The sequence below is a fragment of the Athene noctua genome, chromosome 4 (assembly GCF_965140245.1).
Source record: "Athene noctua chromosome 4, bAthNoc1.hap1.1, whole genome shotgun sequence".
Classification (NCBI taxonomy): Eukaryota; Metazoa; Chordata; class Aves; order Strigiformes; family Strigidae; genus Athene; species Athene noctua.
The window spans coordinates 29785458-29805797 of NC_134040.1; the positions used below are offsets into that span (position 1 = coordinate 29785458).

Consider the following 20340-nt stretch of genomic DNA (forward strand, 5'->3'; position numbering starts at 1 on the left):
GCTTTTTTTATTACATTTACTAATACGTTGTAAGAGTTACTTCATTGTGGCTGCTATAATTGTTATAGGATGTTACATGATATCAAAATTAAGGTGTAGCCTGTGTTGCTAGCATCCAGGCTGGGAGAGGAGATGAACAAGTACACAACACGCCTATACTGATGATTGCTGTAGTAGGAAAAGGAATGAGGTCACCTACTTGTTTCAAGACACTATCAGCTGGTAGATAACTTTTTTTGGTACTAATCTGAAATTAATGCCTCAAATAAAAGGAGTTAAGGTGAGTCAAACCTGAGTTTGAGCACTGGGTAGATATTTGTATGCACTGTCTCTAGTTTCAACTATCTGTGGGCTGGAAGCAAGTAAACAATATTCTCATTGTTGCCAGGCCTCCGGCAAGAGTATGCAGCATCTGCTTCTCGGCGTAGTTCTGGTTCTTCTTGCAATTCTACAAGGCGAGGCACGTTCAGCGATCAGGAGCTTGACGCGCAGAGTTTAGAAGATGAAGAAGAGGGCACACATCATGCAGTGCACCCTGCTGTTAACAGGTTCTCACCATCACCTCGCAGTTCTCCCTGGCCTTCACCAAAACAATCTCCAAGGAATTCACCTCGCTCCCGATCACCTGCTCGAAGCATAGAATACAGTAGAGTGTCACCCCAACCTATGATTAGCCGTTTACAGCAACCTCGTCTTTCGCTTCAAGGCCATCCTACAGATTTGCAGACTAGTAATGTCAAAAGTGAAGGTAAAAAGCTCTTCCTCAAACTCATTACACAAGTAGTTGCTTAGTTGCTGTAAAGGATTTTGGTCAGTGTGCAGTGCTAAAACTATAAGCCTGTGTAAGATCACTGCTTAGTCTCATAGTTGTTGAAGAAAAAACAGAGCAAGCAAAGCTTAAATTCTGCTGGGGAACCCTTACAGTCTCATGAGTTGATAGGCTTGTATTTGTTTTAAATGTTATCCACTCACTCTGCACATAATTGAGTTTCATGGTGACAGAGTTCTATCTTTGGCAGGCAAATGCACTAAAATAAAGCAGAGCCCAAGGGAAGCTATCATTCAGCAGTAGGGTTAGGCCTTGCAGATGACAGAGTATAAAATGCAGGGGAAGTAATGCGGCCAGATTAGAGTAACATGGCAATTTATGCATGCTTGTAGCTTGTGAGATAGCTGAATGCTTTCTCTGGCAGTGCAGGACTCTGAACTGTTTGAGCATGAACATAACCTTATACTACTGAAGCCATGCATTTGTTGGATGTTTTAGATATCTCAAAACTGTGCAAACTGCTACATAACAAAAAACCAAGCTTGCAGTAAGCATGACACAATTATACTATATTGACATAGAACAAAATAAGGTAATCCTGATATAATTTTCCTTCTTGAATGTGCTTTTTCATGGTAGCAATCTGGCAGAAACTCCTTTAACTAGGCTGAAATTTCAGAAGCGTATTTTTATTTGAACAAATGTAGTTGTTATCTGGCAAATAAAGTGTAAAATTCAGAATGAATATACGTTTAGATATGAAGAATTCACCTTATTTTTTCATCTTTCAGGTAGGATGGATGCAAAATGTCTGCAGTATAGATGATGTAGAAAAGAATTTTTAAACTGTTTTTCTGAGATTTTTATTGTTGTTCCACCACACCCCCCACCTTCCCCCCCTGCCCCATAGTAAAGCAGTCTATGCCAGTTACAGAATTTCATCGTCTAAGAAATTTTAGAGTTTTAATCCGGAAAATCAGTGTGCTAGGCTAGAACTTTCAGGGAAGATGATCCTGCAAATTTAACTATTCAAGAATATCCTTAGAAGGATTAGCTCAAGTCTCATCTAGTAATCATGGTTTGGGGAAATTTTAAGTATATAGGACAATGTACAATGTAAAAGCTAATCAATTATATTGTGATTTAGTTGAGAATTCCTTTCTTATTCTTTTCTGGGGTTTAATGAAAGTCTTACTGCATGCTAGATGAGTGGCAACAAAAATATCCCATGAGAGACAAGGTACCAAAAGCTGGTATCCCACATACCAGAGGGATCAAAATAGAGTGTGCAGTCATGTGTTTCTGAAACACTTCCAAGGAATTCTCTTGCAGCGGTTTTTGTGCAGTTGAATGTTGCTTGGATATTCAGAGTTGATGCAGCAGCAGATGAAAAAAGTTTGTCTCTACAATGGTTAGAGGGAAATTTGGTTGGCAGGGTTCAACAGTGTACCAACTGCAGTGCAGAGCAATGCAAACTACTAAGTGCACAAAGTCTCTTATAGGAATATTCCGCCTATGAAGACTCTTACTTTTGTTTTCATCTTTAGTGCTTGTGCATGGTTAGTGTACTGCTTTCCTGCATCCCTCTACAGAATCAGGATGGCCACTCATCCTGTCAAGGCATCTGCAGTCTCCTGTCCAAAGTACGTCATCAACCCAGCTGTGCGTGGGTTGGAGATACATGGAATGTCATTAGACTTGAGAAATACTTAATGGCATCTTTTTGTAGTCTGTGAGCAGTGGAACAGATTCTAGAAGACCCTTGAAGAACCAGTATTAGCTGAATAGATAGTCAAGTCATATGTGAAAGATGAAGCATAACTGGACACTTAGTAACTTTGAATGCTGTGTATGAAGGGTTTCTTTCCAAGTGGGTGGCTGTTATTCGTTATGTAATGTTCTGGGAAGGGACTGAGTAGTCCCCCAAATTGACTCAGATAATAACTATGTGTTTTTACTCTTCAGGCAAGCATTTTATATTATAAATAACTTTGTAGGTAAAGACTTTGAAAACTCTGCAAAACTGCAAATTAGGTTTGCCTATTAAATTTCTTTAACAGTAGGACAAAACCCAGAGAATCATAATCCAGATATGTTTCAGTTTCAAAGCTCACTATGCTTGACTTTTTTTTCACCACAGGTGAAAAATGTACATGCTTGCTTTTTCATATGAATATTTTGATGTGATAGATCTGAGAATAATATAGGACTTTAATTCAAGATAATGGAAGAAATGTAATGTAACAAAATAGGCTTTTAAATTGCAGTGTAGTTTTATATAGCTAACATTTTGTGTTGCTTAAAATTGGGGTTCAACGACGGGTTCATAACATGAACTTTGTCCAGCATCAGAGTACATGTTATGGCATCTTTGTATTATTTTGTACAGAAAAACTAAGGCGTAGTCTTCCAAACTTGTCCAGGACATCTAACATCCAAGCTGAGTCTGTGAAAAACAGCAGAAGTGACTCAAACTTCCAAGTGCCAAATGGAGGAATACCTCGCATTCAACCTCAAGCCTCAGCCAGTAAGTACATTCAGTGTATATTTCAGAATTAAGTGATGGTACTCAGCTGTCTTCCAGTTTCATGGCAAAGAGAAACACTGCATGCCACACTGGAGATGCTAATCTTGATTTTTAATCATATCTGTGTGAATCTGCTTTTCTGGTACACAAAATCTGGTACTGATTATATTCAAAGAATGCTTAATCTCTTATTAAGGTATCATTCATAGTTTTATAAAAGTATATGTAGAAGTATATCTAACTATACTATTTATTTATACTCTTTATATAGTAGTTAGACGTTTCAGAACCCATTTATTTCTGTGATTTACAGAAAGTGTAAGGCTCTGTACTTTTGAATTTTATTTTCAGACTACAAAAATATACTAGGCTATGAAATACATACCTAGATTATGTTTACTGCTTTTTTTAAACTAGTGAAACCTGATCTGATAATACAAGTTCAACCCTTGTTTGCAGTTCCTTTTCTTTTGACTTGTCACCTGGAAATTATATATTTGGTTGCAGATTTTATTTACTTTCTTTAAGTGTCAGTTACTACTTAGAAAAGGTTTGCATGAACCTGTGTCCCATGGAACAAATTAGCCTATTGCTGGGCTAGTAGCTGCTAGTTTGTCCAAAAGTGAACTGATACGAGAATGCTACTCATAATCTCACAAGTCTCTTGAAAATGGTGACCTTAAAGAAGCCAAAGTAAATGAAACTTAAATATTCAGTGCTTCTTTATATGTCAATATTGACAGCTCCTCTTGTTTAAATGTTTCCTGACCATTTTATTTTAAACAAGTTTCAGAATTTAATAACCCTGTGTGACATTTTCAAGGTCAGAACACATTATGAGTATTACTATGTGTAGAGCTTTGAGTTATACAAATTCTATGATGAAAGTTCATCAGTAATCTAAATATTTGATGGGAAATATAAGATAACATTTGTGAATGAAATTAAAACTTTTTTTAACCCATTGAACAGTAAAGGCATACTGGCATACCTAGTTGGCCTTGTTAACTGCTCCTTTCAAAACAATGTGTTAATGCAACCAAATACAGAATAAGGAATACAGACCATGCCAAAGACTACAAGATTTCTGTCTTTGCAGTGACTCAGACCAGATGTAAGGGTCGTGTGGACAGTCAGTTCCAGGTGTGTGATACTGTAGCCAAAAGAAGTTAGTGTGACCTTGTGATTGTTCATACAGGTTACCCCAGCATCCTTTCACCTTGTCTCCTTCTTTCACTATCCGTAAACATGTGTGTAGTTCAAATGCAGGACTTTTTTCTGTTAGGGAGGCTTATCAAACTATAGAGCAGTTGGATAGCAGTTCTCCAACTGTGTTATTTTTGTGATAGGATGAATAATCAAAATGACCTGAAGGAAAATAAAGGGAAAAAATTTTTTAGTAAAAATTTGTACAGATTTTATTTGGCGTTTTAAAATTGAGTGAAGTGGGAAGAGCAAAGAGGGAAGCATAGTTGGCTAGAAGGCTATTTCCAGTATTAAAAATATATTCACAGTTAATCTTTATGGAAAGACCAGACAGCAGAAGGCTCAATATTCAATATTTAGTGAGTTATGTCATTGCAGGAGCCAAAGTAGTGTGACTTGTTTCTTGTGTTTATACATACCTAATTTTTTTCAACTTGTGGATGCATTGAGAATTACAGCAATTATTAGGTAAATCTACTTGCCTTTCATGAGACTATTTCCCCAAATGTGAACCACTCTAGACCAACTTACATTTAAATGTAAGTTAAATATAATTAATAAAGGCCGGATTTCTAGCTTTTACAGTTTCCCTGCTCTTACAGATGTTTGTCAGAGTCTTGCTATTGACAATCGTAAAACGGTTTGTGTATGAAGTCAATGAGTAAGTATCTTTGCTTAGTCTGGATTAAAAAAAATTCTTCAAAACTGTACATTGTATAAAAAATTCCAGAATTGTGTCCTTTTATTGTATACTTTTTGTTTTATTGATTTTATATTTTGTCACCTTGCATAAAGCACTGTTAAATTGCAATGAATTTTTGTTTTCCCTTGGCAATGACTTCTGGGTCTTGGGATTCAAAGCTTCCTCGTATACCTGCTAGTTTTGCATGAGCTTACCTTTGCAAGGATGCTGGCTTGCCACCCAAGGTCACTACTTTTCTCCTTGTCAAAGATCTGCTGTTCATAATTTACTTGCACATTTGCTGTGGCTGCAATACTGAACTTGCTATGGTTGCTGGCATTCAAAAATGAGTTAGGAATCCAGTAAGTTTCTGAAAAGACAATTTCTGTTATGGTACATAGGCAAAAAGTACGTGCTTGCTTAAAGAGTAGAGCAAAGACACTTTAATATGTTTAGAGGTACAACTGTAAAACATGAAAACATTTGGTGTTTTAAGTTTTACTTGTAATATAGTGAAAAATCCAAATTCTTTTTGAAAAGAGATTTGAGTGAATTAAATAGCAGCTGTAACTATTTGAATCTTTATTTACATCTGATTCTCCATGCCATTATGCAGAAAGTACATTTTTATATGAAAGCTATTAAATATTTCACCTTAAAACACTGGAAGGTACAGTAATAGTTGTGTTCTCCAAGGAATAGGTATCTTTTAGATTTTAGAGTGTTAGAATGACAGGAAGTCTCTGTATTTGGGTCCTATACCACATAGATTGTGCAAAGCTGTAGAACTTCTAGGGTGGCTTCCACATAGTAGCTACGTGCTTTCTAGTGGATTGCATGCAATACTTTCATACTTACCTGGCACTATTAGCATACAGATATTAAATCTTTAAGGAGAGTTAAATGTAATATTTTTTCAAAGGGCTAAGACGTAGGTTGTTCAAACTATCAATAAAGTCACTAGTCTGCTTGCCAAGATCCAGCTGCTTGGCATGTTCAGAGTAAAAGGAAAGTGTATGTTTTGAGGAAACCGAGTATTCCAGCTCAGTTGATGAGAAGTAAACATAACTATGTGTGCTTAGCAGGCACCATTTGTGACAGGTTATGTGGTAGCATACAGAGCACTTCAAGAGCAGCAAATAGTGTGGATCAGGATGCACTCCACGCTTATCTCAACCTGCGCTTCCTCAGCATTGCTCAGATTGCATTGCCTGAAGTTCTTTTCAGTGATTCAGTGCACAGAATTGTTCGGCTATGGAGTCTCTTACTTCCTGGAGTCTCCATGGAGAAGGAATTTGATATACAGAGATTTTAAATCCCTTCCATATCATCGCACATCTCTGACTTGCAAGCAGTGTAAATAATGATGGGGAAAGAAACGTAGTGCCATGTACAGTAGCATATTTAAATCTAACTGGGGCAGACTAAATTCAAGATAATAAATATGAAGGAAGAAGCTGGTTTTAATTTTGTGTGGTATAACGAAAACACTGATTCAGTAAAAAATTGGTATAATGGAATACTTGTGGACAGAAACACTCTGCCCAGTAGTTTGCCTCATTAAATTCCTAGGAATTGTGCTCATTTTTAAACATCTTACTGTGCTTGATTGGCTGTTCATGGGGATGCCTTAAAAAAATTTATAGCAAGGACATGTGCCAGAAGTTGAGTAAGAATTGCATATTGCCACGTGCTTTTTTGCATTAGATTCTAGTTGGTAGAAGGACTAGGGTTTTTTTATTCTTAATAGCCACAGGCAGCACTTTATCATGATAGTTTATACACAGTTTAATTCCTTTTTGCTGTTTGTTGAAATTTACATTTTTTAGTTAAGACTAAAATGAATAGACTACCTAGTCATATTTTCAGAATGAAGATAAAACACACAATGAATTTCTTTCATAGTTCATAAAATTCTGAATTTTTAGTAGTTCACAAAATTGTGAATTTTGCACTGATTGAATCATAGGAAAGGTGGTGGCAAGTACTATATGCTATCAAGTTTAGAAAAGGATTAGCTTAACATTATTAGAATTCTAACTGTTCTCCCTTACCTTCTTCATAGCGATATTCACCAATTAGTGATAGGATTACTGAGCTTCCTTACTCGGGGTCAGGGTCTTTATACACAGCTGTTCCTTCATCTTTCTTCCTCCTAACTATGGAAATAAGCCTTGCTAGTGCAGTCAGTTTTATGCTGGTATAAACTGCATACACTGAGGTGATCAGAAACGTTTATTCATACATTATCATTTTAAGAAGCCTTTGTGTAGGCAAAGCTTTATTTCATTAACTACTTTCCTCCTTTCCCCCTTAAATACGCTGTGGTGAAAATACGCTGAGTCGATGCGTTCCTTCTGGCAATAGGTAATTCTCTCCTTGCCAAGATCCTGCAGCTCTTGGAACATTGTCTTCTCTCTTGGTAACTGGTAGGTAGTGAGCTCATTTCAAAGCAGTATCAGCCCTTGAACGCGACTAGAAAAAAGTCAGGGGATATAGGAGCCAAAGGAGCAATAAAAAAGTTTCTGTAACGCTGTCTGCATGCTGGCAGTTGGTAAGTCATAGTGTTAAGTCTTCATTGTAAGTTTGAAGAGAGAAAAAAAAACAGACCTCTCCCAAAATGGCTTATGTTTTAATAACTGAAGAATACCATTTGTTTATATGATGATCACATTTAAACAAAGATTTATATTTTCTATAGTGTTAGAGTATTTTTTTCACAACTCCTTTAGAATAAAAAGTTTAGGCTTGCTAGGTCAAACATGACAGTTTAATTTTCATCTTTGTATCTAATCTTGCACTCGTATTGCTGTAGCATGTTTGCTAGGTGGCTTGTTCTCCCTTTTGGTGTATTAATTTTTTTTTGCTTTTCTGGGCTTTTTGCCCTTCAAGAAGCTTTATTCTTACAGAATCTGCGCATTTTGCACTGCACAATTTCTGACACGCTTCTCTGTAGCTCTTTGCCATTAAGAGCAAGCATCATTTAAAAAAACCCACTGCTCCCAGTGTCGTAACAGCTTTTTGAGTGTTTTACTCACTCTGTTCCTTGATGCTTCACAACTGGATGCAATTCTGAAATTCCCAGTAAATTTTCTTATCTTCTTAGACAAATATAACACTTCTTGTCTTTCAACAGCTCTGCAAAGGCAGAAAAATTTGCCTCGTGCTGCCTTCAAAACCAAACAGTTTCTTCAAACTCCATCTACAAAAGGAGGTAATTAACTTAAAACCTCTTATCAAGCTCCAGCAAATCCCAGATAATTGTTCACCTGCATTCAATCTCATATATTCTAGATTAATAAAATTGCTCTTGCATGTCAAGATTAACCAAGTGGTCTTTTCTGTATGAAAGCTAACTTTTTTGTCTAAACAGTAAAAACGCAACATTGCATTATATAGGAAAAAAAGTATTAAATTGGATTTTGAGATAAAATCCAAGGACTGGTGACTTCCAGCGTTACTCAGGAAATCTGGATTAGAAAAAAAGACTCCTGAATCCATATTCATTAGGGCTACATTTGGATAGGAATTTTTAAAATTGTAAAATACAGTTTTTAAAACAAGTTGTAAAAGTTGTTCTTTTTTTGATTGTGCAAAAATATGCAGGCAAGTGAAAATATTATCCTTTGTTCTGGAAACAAAGTCTAATGAGTTTATCCTTGAAAAGATGAGCATAGAATGTCAACTTGTTTCGCACGTACTTGCACTTTCTCTTTTCCGCTCGAAAATGGAAGATTAACCTCAACATACAGTAATTTAGATATGTGTTTTTTTCCTCAAAGAACTGGAGATTATTGTATATAATCCATTTTGATAACAGCTGAAGTTGGATTATTTTTGTGAAGAAAATGAAATCTATTGTGTCTCTAATCCAGTTAGACAAGTTTCAACTGCTTTTTAATTCATTCTGGCAGCCCTGTATGTGACACTGCCTCAATTTCATGATTTTGGTTTTAAGCATAGTTGGTCCTGTTGTGTATTACAGTCTAGAAGATCTCATTTTAAAGATCATATTTCCCTTGAGACCAATTTGTAAGCACCATATATGCTAAAATACTTTAAGGATTATAAGAGCCCTTTGTGCAGATACTGAGGGTGGCTGACAAAATGCATGCTTTTCTCTCAGGTTTAACAATGCTAACTGCTTTGAGTCATCTTCATTCCATGCAGAAAGTTTTAGAAAAGTATAATGACTTTGAAACAGATTCACATGGCTTAATAGGAGGTATCTAACACTTCATAACATTTCATACCAAATAGAGAACAGTTCTCTCAATGTTTTGCTTGGGCATAAGACCACCATTACAATTCCTCTGCAAAGCTTTCCGTGCTCTCTTTCCAGTTGGCCATGTCTTTACCTTCATCAGGATATCTGGAACACTTTATTAGGTCAATGGCCTAGTCTAGAGCTGTGGAAATGTACAGAAAATTATCATCTCCTTGAGTTTATATTATTTGTAAAATGTTATTAAACCTTAGAGAATGAAGAACCAAGCATGTTACACTGCTGGCTCTGTATTCCAGTTTATAGTTGCTGTCATTCCTCACTGCAGATGAGGTCCCAACATGTCCTTTTCTGTTATTTGCTATTTTATAGTTCTTGATGTGTTGATTTTCTTGCTTCTGAGACTCTCATATAGAAGCATTATGCAGTAATGAAACAACGCTTTTTTTTTCAAAAGAACAAACAACTGTATGGAACAATTGGTTTTAGTTTGTTAAAATACTGTTTATTACATAGCTTGACACAGACAGATGTTGGCTTTTTTTTTTACCATCTTGTGTAAAACAGTCCAAAATACATTCAAATAACTAACTCTTTAACTCAGAGTAACAGATTTGTTAAGGCTTATGCAGCAATCCAGTATTATTCAGATCATAGAATCACAGAATGGTTGAGTCATCTAGTCCAACCCCACTGCAGTAAGCAGGGACACCTTCAACTAGATCAGGTTCCTCAAAGCTTTGTCCAGCCTCACCTTGAATGTTTCCAGGGATAAGCATCTACCATCTCTGGGCAACCTTTTCCAGTGGTTCACCACGCTCATCGTAAAAAATTTCTTCCTTCTATTTAGTCTAAATCGATCTGCTTTTAGCTTAAAACCATTACCCCTTGTCCTATTGCTACAGGCCCTATAAAAAAGCCTGTCTCTATCTTTCTTGTAAGCCCCCTTGAAGTACTGAAAGTCCACCATAAGGTCTCCCCGGAGCCTTCTCTTCTTGACCCCGTTTCTCAGCCTTTCCTCATAGGAGAGGTGCTCCATCCTTCTGATCATTTTTGTGGCCCTCCTCTGGACCCGTTCCAACAGATCCTATCTTTCCTGTGCCAAGATGACAGACAGGTTATTGATTCCCATCATTTTACCTCATTTGTTGTTTCATATCAGTCTGAATCATCTCATCACAATGGTTCTGATTTCACAGCTGCATTAGAATTGAGTCTGGTTTCAAGTGGTGTGGTGCAGGCCAGATAAGGTTCTAGCTTCGCAGCATCCTGCTTTGCCAGGTGGGGATCTCTTGCTCCCTGCCCACAGTCGAGGACAGAATCCAGAGAGGGTGGGAAATCTAAATGTTGTGACTGCACAGTGCCATTTATTTTTATTGTTGCCAGATGTTTTAATTGTAGTTGGTTCTAGTTGCTTAGATTCTAAGGAGGTGGAGCTGTATAAGTTGTTAAACACTACCCTTACATGTTTATGTGTTTTTATTAAACATGGATCAGCTCAATACTGCACATGGGCATACAGTTATCAGATGGCTTTTGACTAAGGCAGTACCTCGCTCTTTGTGATCCTGTCTTACAAATAGGCCAAACTGAGTTTTATTAAATATCCAGAAGTGCTCTAAGACAAAATTCTTTGTGTAGAGCAGAATTATTAGGCAGTTCGCCAGAGATTGCATCATGCAGACTGCTTTGGAGATCACAGCACGTTAGAAGACAATTCACTCCTTTATGTACATGAATGAATACGGCTCTCAGCAATGTCTGCAATGCTGTGCTGACAGGAAGCATTTTATGAATTGACAGCTGAAGTTGGAAGCATGGTGAGATATGGTCAACAGAAAACTGGAGAGAATGGAGAGGACTAATTTACTGGATGCTTAGTTTCACTGGGAATGTGACAAGCTTTCTTCAGTTAAAATTTTCCATTGCTTATCTGTAACTAAAACCCTTTTCCCTGTTGTACCTATAAGAGGCCCAAAGCTGTATTCAGTTCTCATACACTGGCATTGCTCTGTTGGTCAGCTGCTAACGTGATGCTGTATTTGTTAGAAAGTGTTATAATGAGAATTTTGGTGATAAAAGCTCCATATGTTTACACTGTAGAATCACTTGAAAATTCTGCACATTTGTTGCACCAATGTTACAGGCAACGTCACATTTTAAAAACTTCTAATATGAGCACTTCACTGCTCTTTTTGTCCAGTCATTCTGCTGTTAAAGCTTTCCTTAATCCATCTTCTGGCTTGACGCCAAGGTTTTTATTTTAAGGATTTTTATTTATTATCCTTGCTACTTACCAACTGTCATGTATTGCTGACATCTCTGCCACCTTTTTTGTCAGCTTTTCCTATGAGTGGCTTCATGCTGTGTTTGATATTGCTATCAGTGGCAAGGCCGTCTTGGATAATCCAGAAAGGAATCCAATCCAGTTCACATCTGTAATGATTAATGTATTAATCTTCCTAGACATCCCCTATAAGAAACGGCTTCAAAATACAACCTGAAAACTACCACTTCCTCTGTACCCCATTTAGGATGCCACACTTCTGTCATTACTGGTCTCTCACTCATGTTCTTACTAGATCTACCTTGTAGATATGTGAAGGACAGTCTTCTTTATGTACAGCATGTGTCAAAGAGGACCCAAATTTGGTCTCTGTGTAAAAAGTTTATTTAGTGGAGTAAAGACTAGTTTGTGCAAATTCACTAAATATAAATGGGATTTTGTTTTACTTTCCTGGTTGATTGGATTGTGTTCTGTTGACTGTTACTGACCCACCCTAAACAGTTTGAAAAGCTGGTAAAATTTCATTTAAGTATTAAGATGATGGATTAGTTTAAGTGTTCTCTTTAGTGATATATTATGCATAATTTGAAAATATTTCTTATATTTCTGAAGAATTGTGTTTAAGGTTCAGCATTATTGAGTAACTGTTGAATATTTTGGCTTATTAACCTTTCTCCAAAAGGACTTGTTAAAGACCTTACATACTAACTCAGATACAAAGTATCTGAATGCAGATATTAGTTATACTGATAATTTAGATAATGTTTGTAAGAAGAGGAAGGCTATAAATTGTTATAGTTGACTGGTTTAAGTTTCATAGCAGCACATTAATATCTTTGGTGTTGTGGGTTGGCTGATCCTATTTTTTTTTTTTTCCTATCAGACAATAAATCTGGGACATGACTATATCTTTAGGTGAATTCTAATTCAATAGATTTGGTTAAAAAGAACAGCATAAAAGAAACACTTAAGATGCAGTGCACTCAAAATTTCATCATTGAAGGCTAATAAACACTTTGAATCTATTTAGGGACTCTATGACACTACTATATTCTTCAAGATGTTCTTTCAGGGATGGGAATTAGGTTCATGTGTTTCTGAAACAGTTAAATTTCTTCTTAACAGATAAGTTTGTGGTTTCTTTTGACTGATATAATGGTTAGAGACTTACTAGTATTACTTATAAATCCAGATAAATAAAGAATTTAGTAAGCAAATTAAAGTTATGATATCAAAAACACATGACAAAGAGGACATCTGAATTCCTGTTTCTCATTGCTGCTTGATTGGCTGTATTCCATTATACATTCCATATTGTTTGAATATTCACATAATTTCCTGGGTTTAATTTCAGTTATACTGTAATTTAAGCTTGAAAGTAACTTCTGTATTTTATTTTCCAGTACCTTCTTCAAGTAAGTTTCGCTCACCTGCAGCACCATCTCCCCTAGCTCTGCGACAACCAGTGAAAGCATTTAGTAACCATGGACCCAGTTCAGTTGCTTCTCCAGAAGCCACACAGCTGACACACAGTAGTTCTTCACCAGGGCCTCTTGCAGCCCAGAGTTCAGGCTTGCCAAGCCCTGCCAGCAGTATTAACAGTACTACTCTTACCAGACCAGCAGGGACAGCAGGGATGAGGAGTGGTTTGCCCAGACCCAGTGCCCCTTCTACAGGGGGTATCCCAGTGCCTCGTAGCAAACTTGCACAGCCTGTTCGCAGGTGAGTATGTGACAGGTAGTCTTAGTTTGAAGTTTTCAGAATAAATTTTGTACGTTGTGTATTTGTGCTGCTCCTTCCTGTAATTCTCATTTTGATTTCAAGGTCTTTAGAGTGGAAGTGGAGACCTTCATGTGACATATTTGCCTATGTTTCCAAAATAGTTTTGAAGCAAAACTGAGAGGCAAAGGTTCTTGACTTAAATAGTGAAGGTGAAAGAGTGAAGGTGAAATAAATAATGAAAGATACTGAACTAAGTAAATCTTAGTCTGGGCTGAAAAGGCAGTAGGAATTTGTCTGGATGTGGTAAAAAGCTATCAAAATATAGCTAGCAAGTGAAAATTCATTTGTATCACCATAGCTGGCAAGTGAAAATTTATTTGTACCACCAAGTGACACATTCTGAAGTCAGAACTATTTTCCTCTTGTAATTTTTAAGTCATGCATTGGTATCAGGGTGAGAACAGTTTCTTTCCTTGGGCAGTCAGAAACTTTAGGAAGGAAGACACATGAGGACAGAGGAGGCATCCATAGCATTTGTTAAACTTGACATAAAAATCAAAACTCACAGGACAAAACAGAATTTTCAGCTTAAACGTAACCTTTGTGCTAACACCAAACTGTAGAAATTGCTTAATGTCAGAGTGTTTTGGAAAACAACCGCAAGAGAAACCAAGTATTAACTGGAAATGCTACATGGATGGTTTGTCTTCAGGAGAATCAGAAGGCAGTGATGCATAATGTAGCATATGTGTTCTTAATGCCATGCTGATGTGTTCCTGGAATGTGTGGAGGATAACTTCCTCACACAGCTGGTGAGTGAGCCGACCAGGGAAGGTGCCCTCCTGGACCTGCTTCTTGTGAACGGGGAAGAGCTTGTGGGGGAGGTAAAGGCTAGAGGCCGTCTAGGGTGCAGTGATCATGAGATGATCGAATTTTCGATCCTTTGAGAAACAAAGGGAGGGGTTAGTAGAACTGCCACATTAGACTTCCGCATGGCTAACTGTTCAAAAGACTGATTAACAAAATTCCTTGGGAGGCTGCCCTGAAGGAAATGGGAGTCCAGGAAGGCTGGACATGCTTCAAGCGTGAAGTCTTAAAGGCACAGGAGCAGGCTGTTCCCGTGTGTCGAAAAACAATCAGCTGGGGAAGGAGACCAGCCTGGCTAAACAGGGACCTTTGGCTGGATCTCAAGAACAAAAGGAGAACCTATTGCCTTTGGAAGAGGGGTCAGGTCTCTCATGAAGACTGTAAAGATGTAGTGAATCTCTGCAGGGAGAACATTGAGAGCCAAAACACAGCTAGAGCTCAACTAAGCTACAGCTGTTAAGGATAACAAAAATGTTTCTATAAATTTGTTAACAGCAAAAGGAGGATTAGGGAAAATCTCCCTCCTTTACTGGATGCAGAGGGAAATGTGATAACTAAGGATGAGGAAAAGGCTGAGGTGCTCAACGCCTAATTTGCCTCAGTCATTAGCAGTGGAACTGGCTGTTCCCTGGACACCCAGCCTCATGAGATGGGAGATGGGGAGGGGAAGCAAACTGAGGTCAGCACAGTTGAAGAGGAGGTGGTCAGAGACCTGCTACACCACTTGGATGCACACAAGTCTGTGGGACCAGATGGGTGAAACCCAAAGGTGCTGAAAGAGTTGGCAGATGTGGTCGCCAGGCTGCTGCCCATGATTTACCTGAAATCATGGCTAACTGGGGACTGGAGGGTGACAGATGTGACACCCATCTACAAGAGAGGCAGAAAGGACGATCCAGGAAACTATAGACCTGTCAGTCTGACCTCAGTGCCAGGGAAGGTCATGGAGCAGATCATCTCGAGTGCCATTAAAGGTCATATAATGGACAACCAGGGGATTAGGCCCAGTCAGCATGGGTTTATGAAAGGCAGGTCCTGCCTGACAAACCTGATCTCCTCTAAACGACTTGCTTATTGGATGAGGGAAAGGCTGTGGATGTTGTTTACCTTTGACACCATTTCCCACAGCATTCTCCAGCAAAACCCAGGGCTCGGATTTGGGGCCACTCCTGTTTAACATCTTTATTGATGATCTGGACGAGGGGATCGAGTGCACCCTCAGTCAGTTTGCAGATGACACCCAGTTGGGTGGGAGTGTTGATCTGCTCGAGGGCAGGGAGGCTCTGCAGAGAGACCTGGACAGGCTGGAGCCATGGGCTGAGGCCAGCTGGAGCAGTTTCCATAAGGGCAAATGCCGGGGGCTGCCCTTGGGCCACAACAACCCCCAGCAGCGCTACAGGCTTGGGGAGGAGTGGCTGGAGAGCTGCCAGTCAGAGAGGGACCTGGGGGGGTGATTGACAGCCGGCTGAACAGAAGCCAGCAGTGTGCCCAGGGGGCCAAGAAGGCCAATGGCATCCTGGCTTGTGTCAGCAATAGCGTGGCCAGCAGGGACAGGGAAGGGATCTTACCCCTGTACTCGGCACTGGTGAGGCCGCCCCTCGATTCCTGTGTTCAGTTTTGGGCCCCTCACTATAAAAAGGACATTGAATGACTCGAGCGTGTCCGGAGAAGGGCAACGAAGCTGGTGCAGGCTCTGGAGCACAGGTCGTACGGGGAGTGGCTGAGGGAACTGGAGGTGTTTAGTCTGGAGAAGAGGAGGCTGAGGGGAGACCTCATCGCCCTCTACAGCTATCTGAAAGGAAGTTTCAGAGAGCTGGGAATGAGCCTCTTTAGCCAAGCAACAAGTGATAGGACAAGAGGGAATGGCCTCAAGTTGCACCAGGGAAGGTTTAGATTGGATATTAGGAAGCATTTTTTTATACAACAGGTTGTTACTCATTGGAATGGGCTGCCCAGAGAGGTGGTAGAGTCCCCATCCCTGGAGGTGTTTAAGAGTCAGGTCGACATAACACTGAGGGATCTGGTGTAGTTGGGAACTGGGTTAATGGTTGGACTGGATGATCTTCAAGATCTTTTCCAACCTAGACGATTCTGTGATTCTGTGATTTTCATTGAAGGTATCAAGCTGAAAAAAAAACCAAAACAAAACAAAAAAAAAACAGTCATCCATGAGAAATACTAAGAATCTCCTTAAACAGAAAGGATAAACAGTTGGTCTCCATCACCGTAAAAAAGACAAACCAGCCATAAATAGCAAAGTGGAAAAGTTCTGTTCTGCAGTGAGTGCTGGGCACGGGAATGACAAGTGGCTCTCACAGTATTGACTGTTTTGCAATCTGAGTCTGCACTGTCAGCAGTATGAAACTTTGTGTAATAAAAAGCAGTTGGTTTTTGATGGGAAGTTCTCAATAGTAGCAAAGTGTGGTTGCCCAAATTGTGACTTTTCTTAGAGAAAAGTGTTTCACTTTATTAAACAGCTTTTTTTGAAAGTTTACATAGATAATGCGGTATCTGTGTACCACGCAAAAACAAAGTATCTACGAATGTCAAGATTTTAATGTAAGCAAAATGTAATACTCTAAACAAGGATTTTCCTGTTTATACATCACTGGAAAAAAATGGCCTATTTTTAGGTGGCAGCAGATTAAGTTTGTATTCTCACAGGGTATAATAGCAAAGTTTTCTGTCTATGTAAATGTTTTTCTGGCATGGTAGTTGCCAAGATACAACACACAGAACCTGAAAAAGTACTTGGGGTTTAAATAAGCTGTATTGCAGAGAAGTAAATGAGTAAAGCGTGTATTTCAACTACTTATAAAATGTTTACATTCTTTTGTATTGGACATGGAGACTTCAGCAATTATGTATGAAACTAAAAAATATCTAATTTTATTTTAGATCATTACCCACTCCCAAAACCTATGGCAACGTGAAAGATGAGAGTTGGAAAGATGGCTGCTACTGAACTGCAAAACTTAATGCAAAGTTCCAGTGTTCATGGATGCTTCCTCACCAGGCTAAAAGACAGCTTGATTATACAAACTGTTCAGATGTGACTTTTGGGATTTGTCAAAATTCCAGACCTCTCTGTCTCTAATTAGCACAAACTGGCAGAGATTATAAAGCAGCACTTTAATGACATCTAACATCAGATGTTTGGTGGTGACACAATCACTTCTACATTAAATTGCTATCAGTTCTGTTTTTTTTTCTTGCTTGCTAAAAATGTATCAATATGAGCATTTATGACAGTGGCTGATGTCTGGGCAGAAACCTAACGAATGCCAAAGAAATGCCCATCTTGAAAAACAGCAAGTATAACAGTCAACTTACATTGTCCAAACCATCATTTTCAGCCTGTTTTAATTCAGCAGAAAGATGGGTGAATATGTACTATTGAAACAAGATTCTAATTGCAGACTGCTACAGTGCTAGTGAAACACTGCTTTTAACAATTACGTGAGATTTTCATTGGGGAAAGTGGTACGTACATCCTTCAGAAAGAGTCACAAGTTACTCTGGAAGATTAGGCAGTATAGTAAGTAGTAGCCATGGCTTTTATTAACATGAAAGGTTTTGAATGTAGCAGACACACCCAAATGCAATAGTATAGATTGCATCTTTCCTATGTTGATTTATCAGCTTTACATGCTCTTATATGTTTGACTGCCAAAAGGGCTTAGTATCAGTTGTACAATCTTTCTAACCTTAACGTTCCTGGCTCAGGAAAGATGGCCTTTGCTATTGTAGCCACATTTTTAACACATGGCTCTCTATTTGGGAAAAACTTTTTTTACAGCAGGTTTCCTTAAAAGGAAAGAACAAGTTGTATGTTAATTTGTTCTAACACCACACCACTATGCTTGCAGCCTGGAGCAACTGTAAATGCTGATAGTTAAGGAGAAGGAAACACAACTATGCACTTGTAACATACAAATTTTAAGGTAATGAGTTGATGCCAAATGATATTCATTTAGGTGATGTTCCATGGTATGAGGGAGTTTTCTGTATCCTATTTTTTTACTTTCATCCATTTATTTTAAATTGGTTTATTTTAAATTGTAAATATTTTTACAGAAGATATTGCCCATGTAAATGTGTTTAAATGTGTACTTTGCCTTACATATGTGTATCTCACATTACTGGTAACAGAGTATGAAACCTGCTATGTCTGTTTACAAGCTGTTAAATTCCTCTGGTGGCTCTGACTTACTCTAACACATTTTTCTCAGAACAACTCATATATTTAGCATTTGAACCCTTATTTTCTGTTTTGGAAGACATAATGCAAACATTTGTAACTGAAGTTGTATTGGGTGGGACTAGTTAAATGGAAGGGATTTTGTTTGAAGCTTTTTCAGTATTTTGGATGTACAGTTGATGAAGTAAGAGAATGTGAATGGTATCTCCTTTGTGCAATGACTGACGAACACTACACGTTGCATTGGACGGTAGGTAGCCTTCAGCCCCATTAGTATCCAAGTTTGGAACTGCTGGTGTATTTTGACTCCTACCACTAGGAGGATAACTAACCCTGAAATTCTACCACTTGAGTTTTAGGCCAGCATTAACATATTCCTGGATGAAAAGCCATGCAATACTACTTGACTTGGAAGAAGCCAAATAGGAAGGAGTGGAGACTAATTTGCAGCTCTAATAACTCAAGCAAACTTGGGGCTGTTGAATGACTTCACACTCCAGACCAAGATCTGTGCTGAGACTTTGAAGTCAGGGTATCAAATATACTGTAATTCAGTAAGATTTCAGAAGGGGTAAAGAAACTACCTTGCACCGGTTGACCAGTACATACCACTAATCTACTCTTGGGTCATTCACTGGCACAGATAATGGATGTTGGTGTCTCATGTCACAATTAAACAGAAGAGAGAACTAGATCAAATGCCTGTATCCTCACTAAAGCTCAAATTTTAACATTTCAACATTTTACAAAGCAATGCTGCAGTCTTCATTGAAAAAAAAGGTGAATTTTAATTGGTGGATTTTATCACTTGACTGACTTTTAAATTTTGAAAGTCAGTTTAGGTGACGATATTGGGGGTTTTATCATGGCTGCATCAAACTGTTGAGTATGTTTCCTTAAGTAATTCATCACTCGGGTAAGGTCAGCTTAAGTTTTATAAGGATTCTTCTCTGCTGTTCTCCCCTGTAGTACAGCGAATGACTTCCTGAGAAGACAGTCTGTTTACTAGAAAGCCTTTGTGCGTTACCAGTTTATTGATATCAGGAAATCACGGGGCTCTGTGTTTAGAAATTTATTGCAGAAGTGTGGAAATACAGATTTGATAAACTAGTGCCTATGATTTACTTAACTTATGTTTGATATAGTAGTAAGGGTTTTATGAATGTGGATTACTTTTTGTGCCAACAGCTCGGAATTGTTGTATGTGTGTAGGCAGAAGGACTTGTTCTGCTTCCAAAGTTATTTAATTTTTTTGTGTTTGAATGTTTTTGTGTTAAAAATGTAAAAAAAAATATAAAATATTCTTACCACAAAATACTTCCTGGATCATTATTTTTATAACAAATTATTTTTAAAAGCTTTTAGAAATTTAGAGGGTATTGTTTTAGGTCTTTTTTTGTTGGTTGGGTTATTTTTCAAGAACCATACTGAGTACAACGCTGTATTTGGGTGAAATCTGATTTCATTGACATACAGAGGTAGACTTGTGTTGTGCCTCTGCTCTGGAAGGACAATGCATAATTCAGAGTTACGTGAAAAACTATTCCGAATTTTCACCAGAGTGATTTGGTTTTGCAGTTCCTTAGTACAGAAGCTGTCTTTCTGTTTGTACAGGATTTGTGCTCACTTCAAACAACCACATGAAACAAATTTTTCATTTTGAAAATTCTGGACTTTATGCAGAAAATTGAGCAGTGTAAAAGTGTACCTGCTTTGAATTGTTAAGTACACATTTTATCAAGCTCGTTTATAAATGCCTCTACTTTCTGGCTCACATAGAAGCAAGAAGTTTGGTTTGCTTTGAATTTGGAATTACCTTTCTGTAATCTGCATTTTGCTACAAAGCAATGTATC

The 20340-nt window shown here is 38.2% G+C and overlaps 1 protein-coding gene across 2 annotated transcripts in view; it reads left to right on the forward strand.

Moving 5' to 3' along the window:
- Positions 1–20340, forward strand: part of SLAIN2 (SLAIN motif family member 2) — a 40507-nt gene extending 20167 nt beyond the window's left edge. The window contains exons 5-9 of one of the 2 annotated variants that reach the window (XM_074904755.1): positions 389–748; positions 3159–3296; positions 8321–8398; positions 13100–13418; positions 17184–20340. In XM_074904755.1, coding sequence (XP_074760856.1) covers positions 389–748; positions 3159–3296; positions 8321–8398; positions 13100–13418; positions 17184–17250 — 962 coding nt within the window. In that variant the 3' untranslated portion in view covers positions 17251–20340. The remainder of the gene's footprint in view (positions 1–388; positions 749–3158; positions 3297–8320; positions 8399–13099; positions 13419–17183) is intronic. The other variant, XM_074904756.1, reaches the window with a different exon arrangement.